Source organism: Mirounga angustirostris, unplaced genomic scaffold (genome assembly GCF_029215605.1).
Source record: "Mirounga angustirostris isolate CCGP_5_RB_7025 unplaced genomic scaffold, mMirAng1.0.hap1 SCAF_6, whole genome shotgun sequence".
Classification (NCBI taxonomy): Eukaryota; Metazoa; Chordata; class Mammalia; order Carnivora; family Phocidae; genus Mirounga; species Mirounga angustirostris.
Window position 1 is genome coordinate 145,052,723 of NW_026991714.1, and position 25,634 is coordinate 145,078,356.

At 38.6% G+C, this 25,634-nt stretch overlaps 1 protein-coding gene across 21 annotated transcripts in view; it reads right to left on the reverse strand.

Moving 5' to 3' along the window:
* The window catches only part of ATE1 (arginyltransferase 1), a 175,134-nt gene that overhangs the window by 61,991 nt on the left and 87,509 nt on the right, over window positions 1–25,634 (reverse strand). For 6 of the 21 annotated variants that reach the window (XM_064595351.1, XM_064595354.1, XM_064595353.1 and 3 more), the window contains one exon: window positions 3,096–3,178. The exons of 13 other annotated variants lie outside the window; for them this stretch is intronic. In XM_064595351.1, the coding sequence (XP_064451421.1) occupies window positions 3,096–3,178 (83 nt within the window). Of the gene's footprint in view, window positions 1–3,095; window positions 3,179–17,528; window positions 25,633–25,634 lie in introns of those variants that run through there. 2 more of the 21 variants (XM_064595362.1, XM_064595361.1) reach the window with 2 other exon arrangements.

The window sequence follows — 25,634 nt, forward strand, 5'->3', positions numbered from 1 at the left end:
TAAAAAAAAAAAAAAAAAAAAGAAGAGGTCCCTTCTGTAGCGTGTCAAAGTCTGAGAAGCACATTTCCATGTTTGGAAAAAAAGTTAGGCAGCTACCAAAAGTACAAACAGATCCAAGACCTACATGGCCGTCTCCCTCCTGAGCTCCCAAATACATGTCCGTCATAATTTCACTAAACAGGCAATGAAATCAAAAACGACCATTTCAGCTCCACCGATTAGTATGTGGTCCTACGTCTGTGGTTTGTAGATGCTTCAAAAATAAATGTCTCTTCAGCTTTACATTCAGAATGTTAGGTTAAAGACTAACTCCATCTTTTCTCTGAACAAATGCCAATTTCCATAAATTCAAATTTATTACCAGCATTTATCTTTCTTCTTAATATAGAATGACATATTCGAAGTAACTTTCAAGTTCATGAATGGACCCTACTGAAACTTGGTATTATCTGGAGAAATATTATGAAATCGACAATTTCAAAATTACATTCTGGTTTTCTTTTATGTTATTACATCTTCTTAGATTCCTAAAGAAGCACTTCTTAAAATTGAATGTACAACTGATCAAAAATAAAAGCTTATTACTAACCACCCCTTTCTAAATAAATGCACAGTATTAAAAGGTCTATTCTTTGATTATAGCAAATCCAGAAATACATGATTTTACTAAAGGGCTCCAACATCATTTAAAAGCCTTTTTTTTTTTTTTTGGCCTTCATAAGAAGACATATGAACTCATATGCATTCAGGACTACAAATGTTTGCATATCTGACATATAAGAATTCTCTTTGAATATTACATTTGTCTTTGTATGAGTTTAAACAACATGCAAACGAGAAGTTATTTCTTTAATTAAAGTTAAAGGATTTGAGACTTACTTTTCTCAGAAAAAAAAAATCAGAGAAAAGTAAAGAAATGCTTTCACATGATATTCACCCAAGTTAGCATTCTTGGCTTTTAATTGGAAACATCTGGGGATGGGCTTGGCCGATTGCAATAAAATTGAAGTTACCAATTCACACCCTGCCATTTTGAGGGTATTTTGTTTTTACAGTTTTCAAATTAAAACCAAACGGACTTTCCTTTGAACTCTGGTCCTGAAGCAAAGATCTTTATGAGATTTCACTCTCAAGAATACTTTATAAATATTTTGAAAAATACGAAGGATTTCACGAGTATTTGAGGAGAGGATAAACGAGCAGAGTTTATTTTAAAAGTTCAAGTTAAATTAAAATGTAAGAACACTAAAAAGACAGTATTATTTAAATACACACACCCAAACACACCCAAACACACACACACACACAGAGTAAACCCCAGTAGCACTGAACAAAGAAGATTTACCATGTAAGTCTTTTTATCAGGTAAAGTTGATATCAGTATCCCACTTTTCTATGATAAACCCATTGATTTTACTAAAACCATTTGCTTAAAGAGAAGCTCTAATACTACATAAACAAAAATAGTTCAAAATAATCCATTAGAGTGGGCTGTACCTCCAGAGAAAGCGAGTAAGAACAAGGGCTTATTAAAGCCAGTCTTTTCCCTGAAAGACAACACCAATGCAATCCCATCCACAAAGTACTACAGCAGACCCCGTGCTCCCTGATTTCATTACATAAACAGAGATTGACTTTATCGGTCCCCAAGAGAGTGCTTAAGAAGTAACTCTAGCTGCTCTGTTTTCAGAAACTGTGTTTGGATTGTGCCACGCTCAGTTGGCGAGGTGAGCAGAGACCAGTGAAGACAAAGGGCCTAAACATCTGAATCCATTTGTGTTCCCCAAATTCTGAAAGCCAACAGATGTACTCCATGTGCTGCTAGGCTAAGCTTTGAAAATTTAAAAATACATATTTTTTCCACTGACAAACAGAAAGTGATGGTATTCTGTGTTTCTTTAATTAAAATCCAAGGGTTTGCAAAGGCTCTGGGACTTACTTTAAAGCTTCCTTAAGACTGGGCTGTTTATTTTACTATTAACAAATAATAGAGAATAAAGATTCTAATTCAGTTTTAATCACAATCTTTGCTTTTATTTTGGAAACCCTGGGTTAATCTCTTTTCTTCTAGAAAATACAAAGAAAGCTTGTGAAGAAAAGATTCAGGGAGTCAACTTACAGCCCAAATTTAATTTCAAACTGAAGGGTCATAAGTTGAAAAGGATGAAGGAAAAAAAAGAGAATGAAAGATGAAGACAAAGAAAATAAGAGAAAATGAAAAAGTAAAACCCAAAGCTGCTTTAATTTCTGTTAAAGATTAGATATTCATATAAATATTTGTGTGTGTGTATATTAAATCTGGCCTTCCCCGTACTAGGAAGAAGTATCAGGTTAGGTGTTGGCTTTGTCAGGTCTGATGCTACTGCTTGAGAAGCGGCAGGGAGAGTCACTGGTTCTGCCCCTGCCTGAGGCGGAGGTGTCCTCACCTGGACCACAGCAACGGGCAGACTCCGAGTTCTGCACTGAATCCATCCATCCTCCTACTGCCAGTAGAGAGAACGGACTATGTCAACGCTCCACTTAAAACCCTTACTGGCTCTCCAATAGCTATAATAAAGGAGGATAATCCCTTTTTAAAGTAAAAAAAAAAAAAAAACCAACCAACCAAAAGCCAAAACACCCATAGGCCTTTTATAAGATACTGTTGTGATTTTAGTTACAGCTGATGAGAAATTACCTAAGATCAAAAGCAGTACAAATTCATGAATGCTTTTAAATGAGTTCGGATTTTACTAATGACAACAGAACCTATGTATGTTTGCACAATAATCATACTATACTCACATGTTTATTAGTCTGCATCCACTGTGTCTAAACTCACAGACTTCTTGCTCCCTCGTTTAGACAGATGGTGCACCTGGAGTGCACGACACAAGATCTGCTGTCAGCCTACTCTCTTTCCCAGGCTCACTCACCCCAGGGCACTCACATCTAGGCACCAGGCTGACTACTCACTTGGGTCTAAATGCCTCCTGTGGATCTAAATGCTGCCTGTCTCCCAAGGTCTCCTCAGACTCTGCTTCCCTCACCACCAGCTGCTCTCATCCCCTGAACTCTCTTTCCTGCAAGTCAACGGGTAATTATTAAATGCTTACCATCTGCCAGGCTCTATGCTAAGGTCCTGGGAACACCATGGTGATAATAACTCGCCAGTTTCAGTTCTCAGAGACCTTCCAGTCTAGAAAGGGAGGTGGCTTTAAGAAAATAATCATACAGAATTTATGTATCATTACAAAGTGTGGCAAACACTATGAAGAGAAAGCACATCAGAAAGTACAATAGGGAGACCTAATTTAGATTGGGAGACTCAGGGTTGGTGTCTTTAGTGGATATCTGGGTTTCTACAGAAGTCTTTTCTAGAACTTGATACAATCTTTTGGAGCTGTCTGTTTACACACTGTTTCTCTCTTACTTCTGCAGTTCCCCACACCCCCTTCCCTAGTGTCAACCTGGAAGTTTCCAGAGAGCAGGGAGTACATCATTTCTTTGCATTCCTTGTGCCTAGGCAGAATTCCTTATATGAACTTTTTCAATAAATACTTATTGAATATTCAATTAAACTGAATATGTGAAATTGTATTTCTCAAAAAACAGACAATCAGATAATTTTATCATTTTTTAAGATTTTATTTATTTATTTGAGAGACAGAGGGAGAACACAAGCAGGGGGAGGGGCAGAGGGAGAAGGAAAGGGAGAAACAGACTCCCCGATGAGCAGGGAGCCTGACTTGGGGCTCGATCCCAGGAACCCGGGAGCATGACCTGAGCCGAAGTCAGACACTTAACTGACTGAGCCACCCAGGCACCCCTAATCAGATAATTTTAAAGCTAGAAGGGCTGTAGACCTCCTTAGTTAGTATCCAGTTTCATTTTAATATTTAAAAAGGGAATGGGGACAGAAAAGTTAAATGACTTAAGGCCAATTACTGGTAAAGCCAAGATTAGAAGTTCAATCTCAGTATTTTCTGTTAAAATTCCCAAGCTAAAACCAGACCTAAGTATGAACACCTAAAGTGTGTCAGCAACATCCTATGTTCCCGTTTATGAAACTGTGCCTAATCAGAATCATTTAGGACCTGGACCCATTAGAAACATATAGCTGGCTTTATTTTTCAACATTCTTTTTTAAGTTGATATGCCCTGAGTCAAACGGATGCTAAAAGCAGTTCATGACAAATACACAGCTTTAATAAAGTCAGTAAGCTGTATCTGATTGATCATGTCGCTAACTGAAGCTATTATTTTTTTCCAGTAAACATTTTTCAATGCCTGAAAACCTTAATCGTTAAAGTCTGTTTAATTACACCCCAGAGGGAAATAAGAAGTTAGCTATAACCTCATATTTATCCCAAGGGTGTGATCTTTGGTAATCATTCCTTTTTTTCTGCCTGATGGAAAATTCATCACAAATGACTTAAATGCTTCAAGTTTGAGGATAACCTTTCCCCTCTCAACTGTAGCGGTAGGAGTCCTGGTAGAATTTACATCCTATCCCCTTGGATGTCATCAGTATTCTGTGTCTCTGCCAGGAAGGACTTGCTAAGAAGGTTCACATCACAGCTTTGTGAAGTGCCCACACTTCAGCAAGCTCAAAATATATTTGGTTGATATTTCTTCCTTTTCTAAATAACCAGTTCTCTAATTATGATGAACACAACCACTTTTAACTTAAACAGTTTTTCATAGGATGAGCAAATCAAGTCCAGTCACAGAATTTTAGTTAAATTACTGTGAGTAATTTCTTCTGTTACAAACACCAAATAATCTCAGGTGACAACTTGAAAATCCTGACTTCTTCATTTCTTCTAAGACATTGAGCCTAAAATATCATACTGGTCCAAACTTAACCATGTTGTTAGAATAAAATTTAGACTTATATAGCTCCCCAGGATCATAGTCATCATTGATGCCCCTGTGAATGTTATAATTTTATCCATTTTTAGCCCATTGCAAAACCATATATGCACCAAACACAAAAAATCTTTATGATAAGAATTTTTCGTATTTTTATGCATGACCTGAAAGTGTTATTTAGCATTCAATTTTAAAATATATGCATAGAAAGGAAAAAGTGTTCAATGGCTAAACCATTAAAATTCTTCTGTAATGGCATCTTTCGCTTTACACAAAAAATACATTATCCTAAAATTTTAAGGAGCCAATCATCGCCTTTCTATCAGTAACAGTTTGGTGAAATCAAAACAGCATAATTATCTTGTCAGTTTACCATGTCAGAACTCTCTGGAAATAGTATAAATAAAATCAAAGCTGAAATCTACAACTTCCAGATGTGGGAAAGTATAGTTTTGACAAGTTACTATAAATTACGGTATCCGTATGGTTTTGAGCCTACAAGTGTGGAGCACTGAGGATGTTTGGAAGCTATTGATCTGCAGATGGGCTGTTGGCTTCTGGTGATGCAGCATCTGGGTAATACAACGTGGGACACAGCACAAACTCTAGCAATGATTCTTCTGTCTCATTATGAGCTCCCAGGTCTAAAGGTATTTAACGTGTTTCAATCCACTGCAGTTATCCTTTCTGATGCTCAAATTGTCCATATTTTGGCCAGTGGGAGTCAATTTCAGTTGGCCCCTGAGAGCTTTTGATATAATCCTAGTAGTTAATGATAACACTTGCTAACTTCATTTCATCCTCACACGGATTGTTTATTAAAGGAGTTTTTACTATCCTCAAACTTCATGGTGTGTTTTTGAGCTACAGATTTGAAAAGCTATCCCTAAATAAAGCTTCCATCCAATTATTTAACTTTAGGCTTGGGCTAAGTTAAGTCCGAGCCTCGGAGCCTCCTTCCCATAATAACAGTATGAAGCACTTACAAGATGACTGCAAAGAACCACACAAGACAGAATTAAATGTAAGCTTTCCAAAGCACTTTTAGTAAAATACCCACCTTTAACTGAAACGCATATGAAAAATGTCTAAAAGCTAAAATAAATGCACTGGGAACAAAAAGGAAACTAATTATATTTTCAGATCAAATTTGAGTAAAAGAACTAAATAAACAAATGTTTAATTTTTTTCTCTCTATAACCAGAAGTCACTAATTTTTTGTAAAGATTCTATCTATATATTTATAATTAAATAATGTTCCTATTACCAAAAATCATAATAATAACCTACTGCTTACTGAGTGGTACACGTACTACCTCATTAATCCTCACAACCATCCCATAAGGAATAATGATCAGTTTTCCCATTTTACAGGTAGAGACACTGGCACTTAGTCTGTACATATAATAAGGCATGAAACCAAGATGTCTTTGGAAACTTGATCTTAACTCTTTCTCCTGATGAAATGATAATTAATATTTAAATTCTATAAGGGAATATATTTATAATCCAACTTTCAACAGTATTTCATTAAGAAAATGAGTAAATATTTAAATTTTAAATGTTTCTAAAAAACTGGAATTTTGGAATATGTTTTTAAAATCCTACTGTTCATAAGAAATTATAAAAAAGAAAAAGACTTTATCCCTGGGTAAAAGGTTGGGGGAAGAGGATAGTCACAGTCTCTATGACCCCACAGATTACTCATAAACTACAAAGGGGAAAAAGCAGCTCTATGGAGTTGTGATATCCTGAGACGGACACTGCATCACCTTGGTGGTATCCCGCCTAATGTTTTACCTGAAGAAAATTATGAAGAAATAATCACAAATTCAAATTATGAGACACTGAACTCTTAAAAAATGTCAATGCTGTGAAAGAAAAAAAAAGCTGTTACAGTTCTAGATTAAATGATTCTTTAAAAAATCCATAAAACTAAATGAAATCTATAACCTTTGATAAGATTGAGGGAAAAAAATAAAGGGTATTATTGGAACTGGGAAATTTGAATATTAATTCCATATTTGATTGTATTATTATAAGAATATTAAATTTCTTGAGCATGACCATGGTAAAGTTAAGTTATAAAGTATAAAGTTATAACTTTAAGTTATAAAGTTAAGTATAAGAGTATCCTTGTTCTTAGAAAACCCATGTTGAAATGCTGAAGATGAAATGTCATGATCTCTGAAACTAACTTTAAAATCATTTAGCGGAAAAAATACACACACACACACATACAAAATTACATATGTATACTTATATAATGAGATAAATGTGGCAAGATGTTGATAACCGGTTGCTCTAGGTAAAGGTGTATGGGTGTTTACTGTACTATTCTTTCAACTTTTCGTAGATTGGAAATTTTCAAAATTTGGCAGGGGGGAATCAGATTCAATAAATACATATTTCTCTCCACCAAGCATCTATGCACACTCCCACAGTGCTCTCTCCCTTTCTTCTAGAACATACCACATTCGATCTGCCAGGATAGTTTTACAAGTGTTTATTTTGTCAAAAACCTCCTTGCAGACAGGACCTACCTCATCAAGACCAGTAGAGTGACTTACTCACTGAAGGTCCTCCAAGTGCCTCATTCAAAGCGGGTCTAGGAAACGCGGGCTGAATTAAATATTTGTTTCTTCCACACTACTATGTAGGTGACAATAAATGGTTTTCAATAATACTAAAAAGGACTCACAACAGAAGTATTTCATGGCTGATAAACTATACTATATAATCCCTTAAACTTAAAATCATTTTAAAACTATTAAATATCTGAAAAGCTAAATTTAAAAAAAAGTACATAAAGGTAATCAAACAATCACCATTAACAGAAGTTCAGTCTATAAACCACTATGGAGTAACTCATGGTTATTACCTCATATAGCATAAGTTTACATTAATGTAGATAAGAATCCATTTTAAAATTTGTATCCCAAGTTGGTAATACATATTCTAGAGACCCCAGGGTAATTTTATCATTGAACTTCACATCGCAAATGGTCCTAATAATTGGGTTTTGTGATTGCAGGAGAATGGCTATTATGAGCTAGATGATGAAGATGATAGTGATGTTAATTTAGATGCATATACACTGACCGGATCAGTAGGGCCATAAAACAGAAGTAGGTTAGTGCATAGAGTAGGGGTCAGCAAAGCATGGCCATGGGCCCAAACTGGCCTGCTGCTCGTTTACATATGGCCCACAACCTAAGAATGGTTTTTTACATTTTTAACGGTTGAAAACAAATCAAAAGAAAAATAATAATTTATGACAGATGAAAATTATGACATTCGACTTTCAATGTCCATAAATAAAGTTTTACTAGAGCACAGCCAGCCATGCCCATTTGTTTACGTGTTTTCTACGGCTGCTTTTGCCACAAAGGCAGACCATATTGTCTGTAAACCTAAAATATTTACTATCTGACCCTTTATAGAATAAATACCAGAAACAGAAATTTCAATATCCAGTAGACAATGAGGACCCATGGGTATGTTTATCTTGATATTCATGGGGTGCTACACTTCGGTGCACTTTTCTATATGTATAGTATGCCTCAATAAAAAGGCATCTTAAAAAAACCCTACTATAGTGAAGAGTATGGGTGTATGAAAGAGATAACATTCCCACGTTTCCAAAATTAAACATGAAATACTGACTTTCAAAAGGTGCTGTCACAACCAAGGTTTGACCTGTGACAAAGAGTCCAGACTATGGATGGCCAAATACGGAAACTACAGAGATTAACTAGAGCAAGTCAGTTAAAGATGATTCTATAAACTAAAAGTAGCCCAGGCAAGTAGACAGTAACAGCAGGACCCGACTCAAGCAACAGACACACAGATGTTGTTTGGAGTTTAACAGCAAGACTCCAGGATCTAGGAGGACTGGAAGAGTGAGGTGAATTAATATGGTTTTGATTTAACACTTAAATGGCAACTATGGAAGTATCCGAGCACAAAGCCATATCCAACTACTCTCCAATCTTACTCCTACACCAAGATTGAAGGCTTGTGAACTCTATGGCAATGCTTACTGGTTAGACCTTTTTAATTACAATTGGCAGTATCTTCAACTATAAATATTATAGAATAATTTATAGCAAAAGCCACCTTATCCAAAGTGAGCAGAACTAGTGGTGAATTAACTGAAAATGCCCTTATAGTGTGTATATGGGAAAATGCACACAAACATGCATACCTTCAACATTTTACTGCATATATCACTCATTCTTTGATTTAGGACCAAGCCCTTTCTTTGGGGATGCATCACTGTGACTTTCAGTTACTGGTTCTTTAAAATACACTGAGAACTGGGGTGACTGGCTCAGATGGCTGAGCATCTGACTCTTGATTTTAGCTCAGGTCATGATCTCAGGGTCATGAGATCGAGCTCTGCATCAGGCTCAGCACAGAGTCTGCTTGTCCCTCTCCCTCTGCTCCTCCCTCTGCTCGCGTGTGCTCTGTCTCTAAAATAAATAAAATCTTAAAAAAAAAAAAATACAGTGAGAACTTACTAAGGGAAGTGTAGAATCTTTCCAGATTTTTATGGATTTTTTTTTTACCCCAAATTCTTTTAGTTATCTCATCTATGACTAATTTGGCAGTGATTTATGATTCATCTTTGAGTCTACCTAAAGCATTTAAATTAAGTTTAATGCAAACAACTACTTTTTAAAACATCATTCATCGGTTTACTTAATATTTAATTAAATTATACCATTTCAATAACAAGTAAAATTGGCATTAAAAAAGTGGATGAAGATAGACATGCGTGTATACTAAAGTGTAGTCTTCCAGCCACGAACATGAGACTGCCATGGGCTTCACTGGGTAAACTTTATGGAAGGAATGGAAGGCATCAACAGATAAAATGAACACATAAATAACAGATTCAAGGTACTGAGCAGGGAGAAGCAAGCCAGAGCCGGGGCTACAAAACCAGGGCACAACACTGACCTACCCACACAGTTAGAGTGTTCTTAGATTCCGTGGGCTGAGGGTGACAGCGGAAAAGGTGCATCTGCAGAAGATTCAGTGACCCTACTTACGGGTTGTAAGGAAAAACTGGAATAGTCAGGACAGAGCCGCTTTTGCACCGCAGATGGCCCAAGAGGAAAAAAAGCTCAAGAAGGGGAAAAAAAAAAAAAAAAAGAACAAAAATGGCAAAAGACAATGATCTATTTTCATATTGTTTGATGCATTCCTCATCTGTCCTGCCAGACTGTCCCCTTAAGAGAAATAAATTAAAAAAAAAAAAAAACAGCTCTTATTTGCCTTATTACAAAGAGGGCTGACATCACTGAGTTATTCCATTTTTCTTATAATCCTCCCGAGAATTTGCAAACTAAGTCCGGGAAGTACTGAAGGAACAACAGTCACCTGTAGCAATTCAACTTGAAATTAAGATAGCCACAAGAAATCAGTACTACTCACTCCTAAAAGGTAGTACAAAACATACCAGTACCTAAACAGATCCAGGGAACGGCGGGAATGGGGAGATTAACTTACATTTTATCAATTTATCAAAAGAACTACAGGCAATCAAGTGAAGTGCATTTTTAATGTAAAAGTTTGAGAGAAACAGAAAAATTAGAATAGAAAATCAACTGGCTTATATTTCCTGAAACAGAAAGTATTCTTTGTTACATTCCTATGTATGAGTCTAATTTTAAGCAGCTTCTGGTATATGACATTCTCCCACTCTCCGTGGAAGAAAACTTCCCAAATGAATAGACACACAATACGGATGGATTCCTTATACTTGGCATGAATGTGCAGAAAAATTAATTCTGTGATAATGTCTCAAAAGGAAATATGCAAAAAGATGTTTGCCATGTGTTATCTGTAACAAAAAAGTGGAATGAACTTAAATGGAGAGTAGCCCCGTAAATTATGGCACATTATTATAACATTTACAGTCACTTAAAATCAGGGGTAAACAAAAGATTTAAGGAGAACAGGAAAATACTAGTGGGAAAAAGGTGGAAAAGAAAATTGTATGTATCATCTACTAACCATGAGGGAAAACATGAGGGAAAAAGCCACATGCATATTTACTAAAGCCTAAGGAAAGACAGCAAAAATGTCAACAGTGATTAGCTCTGGGTGAGAGAACTGCAGGCAATTTTTATTTTTAATACTCTCTTTATTCCCTTTTCCACAAGAGGAATTATTTTTAAAATTAAAAAAAAAAAAGGAAAGAATAAGAACAGAATGGGGGAACAGCAAATAGAAGGAAGCAGGAAATAATCATTTCAAGGAAGGTGACTCCAGAACTGCACCAGCTCCTCCACTCGGTCACCTTTATAATTCTCACAATCCCAGAAGTGAGAACAAATTCCACCAGTAAGGGGATCTGAGATGTCTTTTCAGAAATATTTATTTTAATCGTGAAAGTTTAGCATGTCTGGACTTCACGCAAGTTCTACAATATTAAATAAAATGCAAGAGCCCCTGCACCCCTTGGAGCTGCTAATCCAGAATATCATTTTCCCTTTCAAGGGGGAAGTGGAAGACACAGACGAGACACACACACACACACACACACACACACAGACACACACACACCCCCCCGTGGCCACCACTGAAACAGTGTCCAAGCACACCACCAAAAATAACCACCAAGTTTGCACTCACAAGTATATAATGACAACTACGTCACCTTCCAACACTGTAAGACACACACCTGAGATTTTAAAATAAAAATGAGAAAAATATGCATGCTTAGAGGAGCTGAGATACAGACTTATATGGCCAGTGATGACTCAGAGTGCTTTTAAAACCTACATGAGTCTTCACATTGGAAGTCTGCTACTAAGGAAGCAGCGTAGCCCAGCACGGCCAGGCATGGCTTTAGCCTGTGTTGACCTGCACACAAATTCTCCAGCATCAACTAGCCGTCCGCCCTTCTGCCCTCTGTGTCCCAGCTTCTCGTCTATAAAACAGTGAAAATGACAACACTTGTGTCTGGGACTGCTGTGACAATTACCTGTGTAATTATACAACTGATTTATCAAATGCACCTGGCACATAGTCAGCAAGGTATTTTAAAGAATCACACAATATAGTCAACTTTCAAGTAAAAAAAAAAAAAAGTTGAAAAAAGAACATGCATTACAAGTACGTGTAAGTGTGTAACCACATACATTCATGCATCTATGTGCACATGGTAGTGGTGGTGGGGGGGACAATGGGATAGCAGATGGAGTAAAATGTTACCAATAAGTGAATCTGAGAGAAGGGTATACAGGTATTCATTGTATCATTTTTTTTAAAGATTTTGTTTATTTATGAGAGAGTGTGCCAGTGCCTGTGGGGTGCGTGAAAGCAAGAGGAGGGGCAGAGGGAGAAAGAATCTTAAGCAAACTCCCTGCTGAGTGCGGGGCCTGACACGGGGCTCGATCTCACAACCCTGACATCATGACCTGAGCAGAAATCATGAGCTGGACGCTCAAACGACCCATGCGCCACCCAGGCGCCCCTCTCTGTTATCATTTTTATTCTTGTACCTTTTCCTTCTGCAAGTTAGAAAATATTTCCAAATAAATGGCTAAATAAAAACAAATTCTACTATTTGACTATTAATTGTAATAATATGGAACTGAGCCCTCTGCTCTATCTCCCTTAGAATACTACCTGAGGGCCATGGGCCACATCTGGAAATGGCAAGGTGTCCAAAGCAGAACTGAATTAACAAAATTGTGCATTCACAGCATGCTCAAAAAAATTAAAAAACAAAAAAACAAGTAAAACTGTTTGCCAGACTCTCATCTAAAACTCACCAATTCTACTAAACTGACCCCAACCAAGAATTTAACAAAGCCTTTAGGAATGAGTTTATTAGATTTAATCTGAATTAAAGCAATAAAAATACTTAGCATCTCCCTAGATCTTTCTTTCTAGGATTCTATATCCAAAAATATGAAAACCTTTTATCATTCTCACGTTTTTCCCTTGTGAGCCAAGAGCAGTGCAACTACATGGGCCTGTACCAGAATACGGAACCCGGAATACAGAAAAGGCAGAAATTTCCCTTCTATGAACCTAATTCTAAATTCTTAACTAAGGGCACCTGGGTGGCTCAGTCGGTTGGGCGACTGCCTTCGGCTCAGGTCATGATCCTGGAGTCCCTGGATCGAGTCCCGCATCGGGCTCCTTGCTCGGCAGGGAGTCTGCTTCTCCCTCGGACCCTCCCCCCTCTCATGTGCTCTCTCTCATTCTCGCTCTCTCAAATAAATAAATAAATCTTTAATAAATAAATAATTAAATAAATAAATAAATAAATAAATAAATACATAAATAAATTCTTAACTAAAATATGTGCCTACAGTTAATGTGACTCCATGATATCAGAGGCACATAAGCACCCCCAGGATGTCCTTTGTAAGTTTTCCTCAGTTCACCCAAAACTAATGGGAAGAAAATTAAAAGGTAAGAGAAAATAAATGATAGCAAAGAAGGGAAAAATGGATCCCCAAAAAGAAGGCCCTTATTTTCCTGAGTCTCTCCCTAGTACTTCTGATTACCTGGCTCACCAAGGCAGTCTTGCAGCACTTTAAAACCTTTTCCATCTCAAAATTCAAAGAAATGCAGCTGGTTAGTTTGTAAATAAGTTATGCATTTCTAATTTTCATTATGACAACTTATTATTTTGTTACCTAAGAATACTGATAGTGAAAAACAAAAAGAAAAATACACATTGGCGACTGTTTGATTTCCTACACCAATGCCCTTTCCCCACCGCTTCAATCCTTCACCATAATTCAGTTTGAAAAGCAAGTTCAAAACTTTGCCTGGCTTAGCCACACATGCAGTAAGCAGCAACACGCCCTGGAAAAATTACTATTCAAATTAAGTCAAACTTGCTAGTTCCAGATTAGAAAAGCAACTATTACATATCCTAGGAAAAACCATAACTCATTAGCGCCACCTTGGTCTCAGTTTTCATAGAGTTAGACCTGAAGAGTCCAGATGGCCCTCTGTCTCTAACGGATCAAGGTCCTATATCTTTGGTGACAACAAAGATCTGTTTGTCATCATTTTGTTTTTCAAGATTCTCAGGGGAAAAAAACTCTCAACATTAGTAATGCTTCAGTATTTTATTTTATTTTTATTTTTTAAAGATTTTATTTGACAGAGAGAGAGAGACAGCGAGAGAGGGAACACAAGCGGGGGGAGTGGGAGAGGGAGAAGCAGGCTTCCTGCTGAGCAGGGAGCCCGAAGCGGGGCTCGATCCCAGGACCCTGGGATCACGACCTGAGCCGATGGCAGACGCTTAACTGAGCCACCCAGGCATCCCTGCTCACACTAATTTTTAAGTCAAATTTTTTAAATGTAGACTTTATTTCACTAAATACTACATTGAGCTCGGCCACAAAAATCTGAACTCCCCATCACAATCCTAAGGACAACATCTTGCAAACAGGATAAAATGCTTCACTGAGGGGAAAGACTAAAAACTATTCCTGAAATGGGTTTTATCTAATTCGATTTATACAGAATAATTTGCCAGCTCTTTCCCTTCTTATTCTCCATCTCTAACTTGGGTGGGCAAGTGCTTTATTTACGTAAAACACACGCCTAGCAGGTCCTGACCACAGTACTGAGCACCCGAGGAAATGGCACAGCTGTCTGGCCTCCCTGAAGCACCCATGTTGCTGCCAGACAAGTTTATTAGTTTGGTTCTTGGCCTTGAAGAAACAAAGAAATTCATTCAGGTGCCAGTAAGCGGCTGGTACTAATAGTGTAGGGGAACACAACATTTTAGGGAGGCACATCAGAAACTGAGGGCAGAAATATTACCCATATGGGGTCAGGCTCCAGAAAATGCCAGGCTGTCCAGGAAGAGGAGATCCAGATCAGATGAAGGCCTCATGGATAACAGGTCATAATTCAAGAACTGGCAAGCAGGTCTAAAAAGAGGTTATCATGTCCCCTCAGCAGCAGGAGGCCCCAACCTGCTGACTCTGCTTCTGCTCCCCCTAATCTCACTGCCCTCTCATCTTGATATCTGTTGATTCACAGACCCCTTTGAAAACCAGATGAAAGAAACCCAAGGACTCTCTCCTCAAGATAAATGTGCACATGGACAAACGTCTGCCTACAATTCAAACTTTACAAAGCCTTAAACTCACTCTGAGCTTTTGTCACTGTTTCTCTGAGTGGCACTCTGTAGGACTATCCCTACTAAGCACTGATCCTCCCTACAGTCTCAATCCAAACTTCCTTCTAAGAGAGGATCTCATTGATTTGGTCCCCCACTATTCAGTGGGCAATGCTTTAATGCTGAACTCTACATGACACTAATCCACCCAAGATTGACTACCTTTGGGTCAGGCACCCATGCGATGGCAGTGTTTAATTGTCACTAAGCAAAGTGACCTAAACTCAAAGGCTGCATTTGTTTTGGTAGAGTCTATAGGAATAGCACGTTCCCTCAGAAAGGGGGTATGGGCATGGCAGACATCTGAGTACAATGGACTTCCCTATGCAAAACAAAAATAGAAAAAAATGGGGGATAAGTGCAAACCCTCACATGCGTCACAGATTAAATTTTAAATATTTATATTTAATGGCTGACTAATGGTTGAAGGGATGCCAAAAAAGAACAGTAAAGGTGGCATAAGATAGACTATTGAAGTTTTACATTTATATTGCATTTTATAAGAAAAAAGAGAAATGAGCTGGCAGAAAGAATGAATGAAGCATATCCTGGTGGGCAAAGGGGTGTCTAAAGGCCGATCGATGGCAAGGAATTGGAAGAAAAGGGAACTCTTGAAGACCAAGCAAAGGAATCTGGATTTAAGAGAACTGTGTAAGACACCACAGATTTTCTAGCAAAACTGTTATGTGCACAGTATAAATCATCCTTAAACAGTTCTGTGGTTGAAGATGGACACAGGATGGACGGGAGTGAGGCAGTCCACCAGCAATGAGTACAGGGCTTCCTCTGCTTCTCAGGGCGTTCATTTTCAACTTACTGTTCTATATCCAAGATAATGATGCTACTCAAGGTTGCTTCCCTTTAGCTAATACACAAACTCAGACAATAAGGCTTTTGAAAGTGTCCCATATGAGAATCTTACAGTTGCCTTATTTTTACATATGAAGACCTAAGAACCAAGAGAACATCTACAGATATAATAATAAGGAAAGAAGACCTGTGCCATGTTGGAGGCACGGGGGAGGAGTGGGAATTGGTTTCTTTCTAGCACCAACACCAAGGTAGAATACTCAGCAAGATAAACAGTCGTTAAACACATACTACATAAGTGCTTCTCCAAAACAGCTTAGTTGTAAACATGCTAGGTTGAAGCATATGAACACAGAATGTGCCAAACCTCTATGCCAGTAAAGCTGACAGTGAGTATAACCTCCCATCTTACAACGTATATGCCAACACTGTGTTCTCTGTACCAAAAAATGAACTGAATTTAGCTGCTAAGGTAAGTTCACCTGGCTATTATTAAGCTGTCAAGTTTCTTTTTATTTCTAAAAGCAAGGAAAACAGAATGATTTATAAATACTAAAGACAGACCCTACCATGCACATCAGAACTAGAAAAAGAAAGCTCACAGTTTGGAATTTTTAACCTTATTTGTTGTTGCTGCTGCCCCTTCTGAGAAATGTCCAGATTTCCTAGATATATCTTCTTGTACAGAAACATTAAATTACCTTTAAGTTGACATGAAGGCCACCCATAAACCCCCTAAAGAAAATTTAAGACAGTCCTGGGGTCATCAATGAGTATATGGCTGGCACAGGGTTAGGAATTAGACACAAGAAACTTCTCTCTGGTGTGTCATACAGGATAGTTTGTTTAGAGACCATTATGGTGAACCCCAAATTACTCTTTCTGGCAATTCCTTTTTTTTTTTTTTGCATTTTTAATTTTTTATTCTTATATTATCCCCATACATTACATCATTAGTTTTAGATGAAGTGTTCCATGATTCATTGTTTGTGCACAACACCCAGTGCTCCCTGCAGAATGTGCCCTCCTCAATACCCACCACCAGGCTAACCCATCCTCCCACCCCCCTCCCCTCTAGAACCCTCAGTTTGTTTTTCAGAGTCCATCGTCTCTCATGGTTCGTCCACCCCTCCGATTTCCCCCCCTTCATTCTTCCCCTCCCGCTACCTTCTTCTTCTTCTTTTTTTCTTAACATATATTGCATTATTTGTTTCAGAGGTACAGATCTGAGATTCAACAGTCTTGCACAATACACAGCGCTCACCATAGCACATACCCTCCCCAGTGTCTATCACCCAGTCACCCCATCCCTCCCGCCCCACCCCCCACTCCAGCAACCCTCAGTTTGTTTCCTACAATTAAGAATTCCTCATATCAGTGAGGTCATATGATACATGTCTTTCTCTGATTGACTTATTTCGCTCAACATAATACCCTCCAGTTCCATCCACGTCGTTGCAAATGGCAAGATCTCATTCCCTTTGATGGCTGCATAATATTCCATTATATATATATATACCACATCTTCTTTATCCATTCTTCTGTCGATGGACATCTTGGCTCTTTCCACAGTTTGGCTATTGTGGACATTGCTGCTATAAACATTGGGGTGCACATACCCTTTCGGATCCCTACTTTTGTATCTTTGGGGTAAATACCCAGTAGTCTGGCAATTCCTTTTTGACAGCAGTAGTCAAATTACCCATGGTAACTCAGCAACTGTAAAGCCCTACAGACTTCGATGGCAAGTAGGTAACCCTTTAAACAGGGTTTCCAAACCTTGGCACTACTGACATTTTGGGCCAGAGAATTCTTTGGTGCTAGAGGTTCTTGTGTGTACTGCAGAATGCTTAGCAGCATCCTGGGCCTCTACCCACCAGATGCCAATAGCACACACAGCCCTCCCCACACTGTCCCACTGGGACAATCAAAAGGGTCCCTAGATATGGGGCAGGGGTCGGGGCAAAATTGCTCGACAGAGAACCACTGTTTAAGGGCAAGTGGGAACAGGAACTCAGAGTGGGAAGCCCCTCATTGTCCCACTACAGCTAATGTCAGATCATGAAACAAATCCATGTTAGTTATAAATAGTGTTTAGACTGTAAATTTACATAACACAATTATCAAGACTAGAAAAGACTATACTCTATTGTTATTTCAAGGGCTTTACATATAATGAACTTTTTTCAATTAGATGCATTTCTAAATCCATCTGTTTAAAAACAAACCTTTTAATTCAAATACAAAGCATGTATATTAGTATACAGGGCTATCATTTCAGAATTAAAAATGTAATAAATTATTGGCAATGCTTTCTCAATTTGTAGAAATATGTAACACAAGAGTATTTTCACTGTTTATCTGACAATTCAAACATAACTTTCTCATTACCTTAAAACAATCTTTTAATAAGCGTACCTTTAATTAATATTGTTGAAATCATAAAAAGACCTATCCTGTAGAAATACCAAACATACCACTTACAGATATGTACTTTCCCTCTAACCAATAATCAAGTTAGTCATTATTCCCATATTACCATCCATCCGTTCATCCAAAGAATTATAGAACATTTACTATAAATCAGGGATTGCTGCTAAAATTAAATGATAAATGAACTCAAGCTCTACCTCTTGAGAAGCTTAGAGTCTAAAGAAACAAACAGATGGGAAAACATATATTTATAATACAATGCAGTCAGGCAAGGTTTCAGAGTGGGAGCAAACAGGAGCTGAATTTTGCAAGGTGAAGAGGAGCAAAGGGAGGATATCACTGTTTTAATGTGTTGGCATAGAGAGGGTCTTTTATTTTTTTTAAGATTTACTTATTTATTTGAGAGAGAGAGCGCCTGAGCCAAATCAAGAGTTGGATGCTCGGGGCGCCTGGGTGGCTCAGTTGCCTTCGGCTCAGGTCATGATCCTGGAGTCCCGGGATCGAGTCCCGCATCAGGCTCCCTGCTCAGCGGGGAGTCTGCCTCTCCCTCTGACTCTCCCCCTCTCATGCTCTCTCTCTATCACTATCTCTCTCAATAAATAAATAAAAATCTTAAAAAAAAAAAAAAGAACTTATTAAAAAAAAAAAAGAGTTGGATGCTCAAGCGACTGAGCCACCTGGGCACCCCAAGAAAGTCTTTTAAAAGCATGTTATAGAAGCCAGGAGCCACAGAGGAAAAGGATTAATAAATTGGGTAACATAAAAAATTTTAACTTCCATATAATTCAGTAAATGTACATACAATAAACAATGCTATAAGGCAAATGACAAATGGGATGTGACAAATGGTAAATGTTTGATATTACAAGTATTAGTACACAAAGAGCTTTTAATCATTTTAATGTTTTAATAATTCCTGTAACTGAATTTTCACAAAACATATCATCCTGTTTCAGTGAAGGGGTTCTCTGCATCTCTGCAGCACCTTTTATTTTTTAAGCTATTTGGAAGAAATGTCCAAGAGCAAGTGACTTACTTGCACACCCTTCAGTACTGAAATCAAGAACAGGCTGGCCAGTATCATTCTATAGGGAGAAACCTAAAGTTAAATGAGCTATTTCTTTTCTTTTCTTTTTTTTTAAATTCAAGTTGGACTTTTTTTTTTTTTTTTTTTTTAGATTTTATTTATTTATTTGCGAGAGAGAATGAGAGACAGAGAGCACGAGAGGGAGGAGGGTCAGAGGGAGAAGCAGACTCCCCGCTGAGCAGGGAGCCCGATGCGGGACTCGATCCCGGGACTCCAGGATCATGACTTGAGCCGAAGGCAGTCGCTTAACCGACTGAGCCACCCAGGCGCCCAAGTTAAATGAGCTATTTCTAATTTAATGGAATCAAGGCTAAGTCTGAAAAAGGGAAAGCAGAGACATTTTATGACAATACAAATATAACAACAGAGATCATTTAATTGAGATATTATTAAACTGGTTATGTGCAGGCAGTGCTCTTAAGAAACTAAAAGTAATTATCCATCTGGGAAAAAATTCAGTCTTGACCCTTAGCACAACCATACACCAAAAATTTCAGATCAATTACTGAAGTGTGAAAGGTAAACTATAAAAATCTCAGAAGTAAAACATTTCCATGGACATAGGGTAGGCAAAATTTTCTCAAACAAGACACAAAAGCCCTAAAGACTACATTAAAATTAAGAATTTCTCCTCATCACAAGATACCATTAAGAGAATAAAAAGACCAGCAGTGAGTGGAGGAAGTTACCTGTAAAACACGTATGCAACAAAGGATTCCTACCCAGGATGCTGTGAAGACTTCTACAAATAAGAGCCAGACAACCCAACAGATAAATGGGCAAAAAAATTTGAACAGACACTTTACAAACAGCCAGCAAACATGTGACAAGGCATTCAACTTTGTCAGTCAACATAAAAATGTAAATTAAAACCACAATGCTCCCCCCACAGTACACTATCAGGATGGGAGGCACCTGGAACTCACCATGTGTAGGTGAGAATGTAAATAGGTACATCCACTTAAGTTATGGGCAGTAGGAACTAAACCCATGATCTAGCAATTCCATACCTAGGTCTATGCCCATCAGAAATACATTATGTTCACCCAAAGACATGTGAACAATGCTCATAGTTGCACTACATTAGCCAAAACCTAGAAACAGTTCATCCCCAGGAGAATGGGCATACAAGCGATGAGAATAAACCACCTATTGGTTCACCCACCACATGAATAAATCTCACAAATATATTGTTGAATGGAACAAGTCAGTCACAAAATAAAATACACTGAGTGATTCCATTTATGTGAAGTATAAAAGTATATACTTTTGTAAAGTATAAAAACAGGCAAAATGAGTCTATTGTGGTTATCTTTGGGGTTGGATAATAACCAATGGGGCATGAAAGAGGTTTGTGTGGGGCTGGAATATTCTGTCTCTTGATCTTGGTACTTGTTGCACAGGTAGATGGAATCATTCTGAAAATTTATCAAACCGTACAATTAAGAATGGTGCACTTTTCTGTATACACATTTCAATAACCAGTTTTTCAAAAACAAAACAAAACAAAACACTACAGCTAGGTAGCAGAGACAATTCTTGGAAAATATAAACTGGACTACTGAGACAGGCCTGACTACATTTTTTCTAAGCCCGGTGTTCCAATTAGAGACCTGTGAAGAAGCCAGTTCCCTGCATGCTTCCCTTCACTTCCCAGCTTTCCTCATTCAGACAGATGCCCGCCTTCCACAGGCACTGCACATCAATAAGCTCACTGAGCACCTCTGTGTGCCAATTAATGTGCTGAGCACCGAGGACAGCGAGAGGTCAGCCACGGTTTGCTCACGGACCTGACCAGCAGGAACCACGTCTGATCCTATTCCTCTTGCCTCGGCATCCAGCAGGACGTTTTATACTGAGGAGGCCCTCCGTAAACACGGACTAGTCATATATACCTCCAAACAACTGGAGCACAAACACAGCCACAGAGAACGCACTTAGAAGTGCCAAGAGCTCACAGGATCAGAAAGGCTGCCTCCAGCTTCACTCGGCACACGGGCGTGGAGCTGTTTGGGGCAGCAGTGGGCAGATAGAGCGAATGGTCTGGAAGGAAGCTCCAGCTGGCACACGCAGCGCTAAGTGCAAGACCTTTTCAGAGACAGGAGACTGGACAAGGCGAGGAGGCATGGAAGCTGGAGAGCACGGAGTGTAGTGCCTGACAGTCAGGGAACGGGGGCTGGGTGAAGGAGGAAAGCAAACTTGCTTTTTCAGTAGGTCAGGGCACAGCTCGGGTAGTAGTATTTTCCAAAAGCACCAAAGATGACTGCTGTTTTTCAAAGGTTAGGAATCATGCACTATGCCAGGCTTCCTACTTCACTGTGGGCAGACAGATGAGGAAAAGGATGGGAAAAGGCACATGATTAAATACACTTTTAGTCCCCGGTCAACATTTACCTTTAATATGCCAAGTATTTTAGAATTCTCCAAAATTAAAAGTTATATGCAGCTCATCATAAATCTAAGAAACAAAGCCATTTATATGAATTTCAATTCCAAATTCTCCCTTATGTTAAGTGAGGAGCGCCTGGCTGGCTCAGTCGGTAGAGCGTGTGACTCTTGGTCTCGGGGTAGTAAGTCCAAGCCCCACGATGCGTGTAGAGTTTATTTAAAAAGATAAATAAAATCTTTTTAAAAATGTGAGTTGCTTCAAACTCTGGGCAAGTTAAGCATCTTGAGCTTCAATTTTCTCACTTGTAATGAGAAGCTTAAAACACATGGCCCTTAAGGAATTGCCTTTTGACTCTGATGGGGCAAATTTCCACATGTGACAATTTTAGAAACAAGAATTTGTGATGAGCATGTGAATTCTCTTACCTCCCACTGCCTGTAGGAGGCATCAAAAATCCCTTACTAAAATTATTCTGTGGTCATTTTTTCTACTGACTCTGTCTAATTCATCGGACATTTAACATCCAGAGCAATAGATTCTGAATCACAAACTCCAGAGTTGTGTTCTGTGCTGTGGGTAACCGATGAGATCACTTGTATTTCTTTCCGACCAAAGTAGCAAAGTCACTACTATGTGTACCCAAACACATCACCCGGGGCTGCAATACCATAGTAAAATAACATTTGCTAATGTGTCTGGTCAGGAAACTTCAAAAAGCGTGGGAGCTTGGGGGTTTCAACAGCTTGTGATTTTGCAGAGGCAGCTTTGTATATAAACCCCAATTTTTTCCTGTAGGTGCTTTTGTAACAGTAATGCCAACTGCCTTCTTTTAGGCAAACTCCTGCCGAATTCCAGAGGTGTTGTTTGGCCACAATCAAGCTGAGGCACTGACTTGAAGAATGATTAATCACAGATGAATTAGCTTTTTGTTTTTTTTCTGACATTTCCGAACCCTTTCTGATGTTTCAACTATCTGATGTCTGGCCATGTCATGCTACCAAAGCAGACTGCCTGAAATCACTGTTTACTTTGGCCTGCATACAAGTCTGGACAAGGATTTAGTCAAAACACCTCTTTCAGATCACAGAATGGCCTCACAGCAGCACCCTGAGAGACAACACGGAGAAGAAATTTTAAAAATTATACCTAACATCATTTCTATATACTCCAATTTTTACTTTCAAAGGAAATCAAACAGTTTTGAATTGTATGGAAAGGGGTCAAAATAGAGAATATGAACCAAGCTTTACATGTAAATACTAAACATTTCGGAAGCACAGGAAAATTCATTTAAAAAATACTTAGAAAACAAACCAAACAGATTTAAACCAACAGCTTGATTTTTAAAAGTATATATAATAATACTGTGTGTATACATACTATAAACTATATAACATATAAACTATATAATGCATATATAAAATAAATAAACACAAAGCAACAGCTCAGTTTCCAAGAAATACTGGTGGTTAGGCCGAATGAGGGGAAAGCCTGCTCAGGTGTCCACTGCAGGCCATGTGCTCTAGGAAGTGACCCCTCCCATCACTGATCAGAGTTGCACAGGGTCCCATCCTCCTTGCCAGGGACTGGCACAGGCACAGACAAGAGGCACAACTCTGACAAGTAAAATGAGTGATGTGGGCTGGGAGACTTCTTGGTAAGGTTTCCCTTAATTTAAAAAGAGATACAGACAACCTCACACACTTTGGGATATCTACTGTCAAACAAAACCAGAAAATAACAAATGTTGGTGAGAATGTGGAGAAATTAGAATCTGTGTGCAGAGCCACTATGGAAAAAACAGTAGGGTGGGTCTTCAAAAAATTAAACATAAAATTGCCATAGCACCCATTTCTATTCATGTCAGCCAGCTCCTGAGCCCCCAAACTGGTACTGATATATGCTAAAACTGTATCAAGTCCCATTAACATGGCCACAATTATTACAAGTTAATGTGAATAATGATAACGTATCAAGCCCGTTCCTTTCATTAATGACGATTTTCCAGCTCTCATTAAATCTTCTCTAACTATCCTGTGCCTTACATCTAAGACTACAGGCACAAACAAAACACATCTTACTAAGGAATGCTTATGTAAATCAGCCTTTACACATACACACACACCAGCAAAATCAAAAGAATAAAAATGTGTTTTAGGGACTAGGAGGCACAAAAATATAACTGCTGTAAACTAGCAAACCATCGAGGAGGATTTATGGCAACAAGTGCCATCTATGTAACTATGAGGATGACCACATGGTGATTTTCATCTTCATCTTGCAGTGCTCATCATTACCATTAGCAAGACAACCAAAATCAAAATTCATCATCATGTTAAGAAATGCCTTGTAGGCTCAAGTCAGGGTATTAAATGAAACGCCTTACAAAGATGAATTTCCATAAGCCAACTGGGCACATCCCTAGGCATGACTGCATATGAAAATTAAGTGACTTTGCCAAAACTCTCTCACACTGAGCCATCAGAAGCTTCTCAGATCAGTTCAGCTCACTTAAGGGTCAATTCTGGGTCTGAACAGCTCCACAGAGAATGATTTCTATCTACGTGGACATCTACATCTCTAACTAGTCATCTCCATCCTATACCATGTGCTTTAGTCATCTGTTGCTGAGTAACAAACCACTCCAAATCTTAGTGGCTGAAAACCACAATAATTTATTATTCCTCCTGATTCTGTGAGTTGGCTACGGCTCAGTTAGGTGGTTCTTCTGACGGTATCTCTTAGGCTCACTCAGGCAGCCGTATTCATTCAGCAAGCAGGGCTAGAGCTGAAACATCCAAGATGGTCTCAGGCCTCCCAGGTGGTGTCTCTTGCCAGCAGGAGTTGGCCCTTTTACATGATGATGGCTGGCTCCCAAGACAGAGGAAGGGAAAGCTGCCAGTCCTCTTAAGGCCTGGGCCTGAAGCCCCAGAGAGTGCTTTCCCATGGTATCCTGTTAGTTAGTGCAAGTCAGAAGGCCAGTCGAATCAGGGCAAGGGAAACAGAATCTACTTCTGATGGATGCAGCAGTATGCACATACACGGTGAGAAGAACTGATGATGGACACACACCCTGGAAACCATCTACCATGCATGGTCCTCCCTACACATAAAGATAAACTCGTCATTTCAGCATACCCTCATTAAAACTCATTACTCAATAAAAAGAGAGCAGGTAAAACCAGCCCTTTTGTGTATCTCAGACCTGCTGTTAAATACTTTCGTTTGCCCTACTTCATATAAGTGTATTATATGGTGAAGGCTGTAACTTAACATGTCTAAATCTACACAAGAAAATCCAAATGAAACATTGTTCTAGTTTCAGGTACAGTTACGTATCACTGGGTGTCACTGGGCGATTATTATCTTCATGTCCCCTCAGCTGTGACCTCCATTAGGGCAGAGCCCACATCTGCACTGTTTACAGCTGTATTCTCAGTGTCTGGAGTGTACCAGGAACTAAGACACTGCTGCTTCTCAATATTAATATTCCTGTTTTAAGATACATTCCTTTTTTAATACCAGATAGAAATATACAGATTTTTCCACGTACATTTTACAGTGTGGCAAAAATACTCCATTACTAATGCTCTAAACACTTAGTTATGCTCCAAGAAAGAAGATACACTTTTAACTATTACTGTAGTTATATGCTAAATTTACTCTCACTGAATCTTGAAAATGAGAGATTTTACAATAGTGTGCAATTCATTTTCCGTGAGTTACCTTTTTTGTTGGTGTCTAGTTCTGGACCTTCAAATTGCAATGAGAAATATTCATGCTTGAACCAACATCTACCTTACAATTTTGAACAGCACATTTCTGATTGAGAATTCCCACTTTTACAGGCAGTTGTGCTGTTCCTTCATAACTGAGGGTTCTCATTTGCT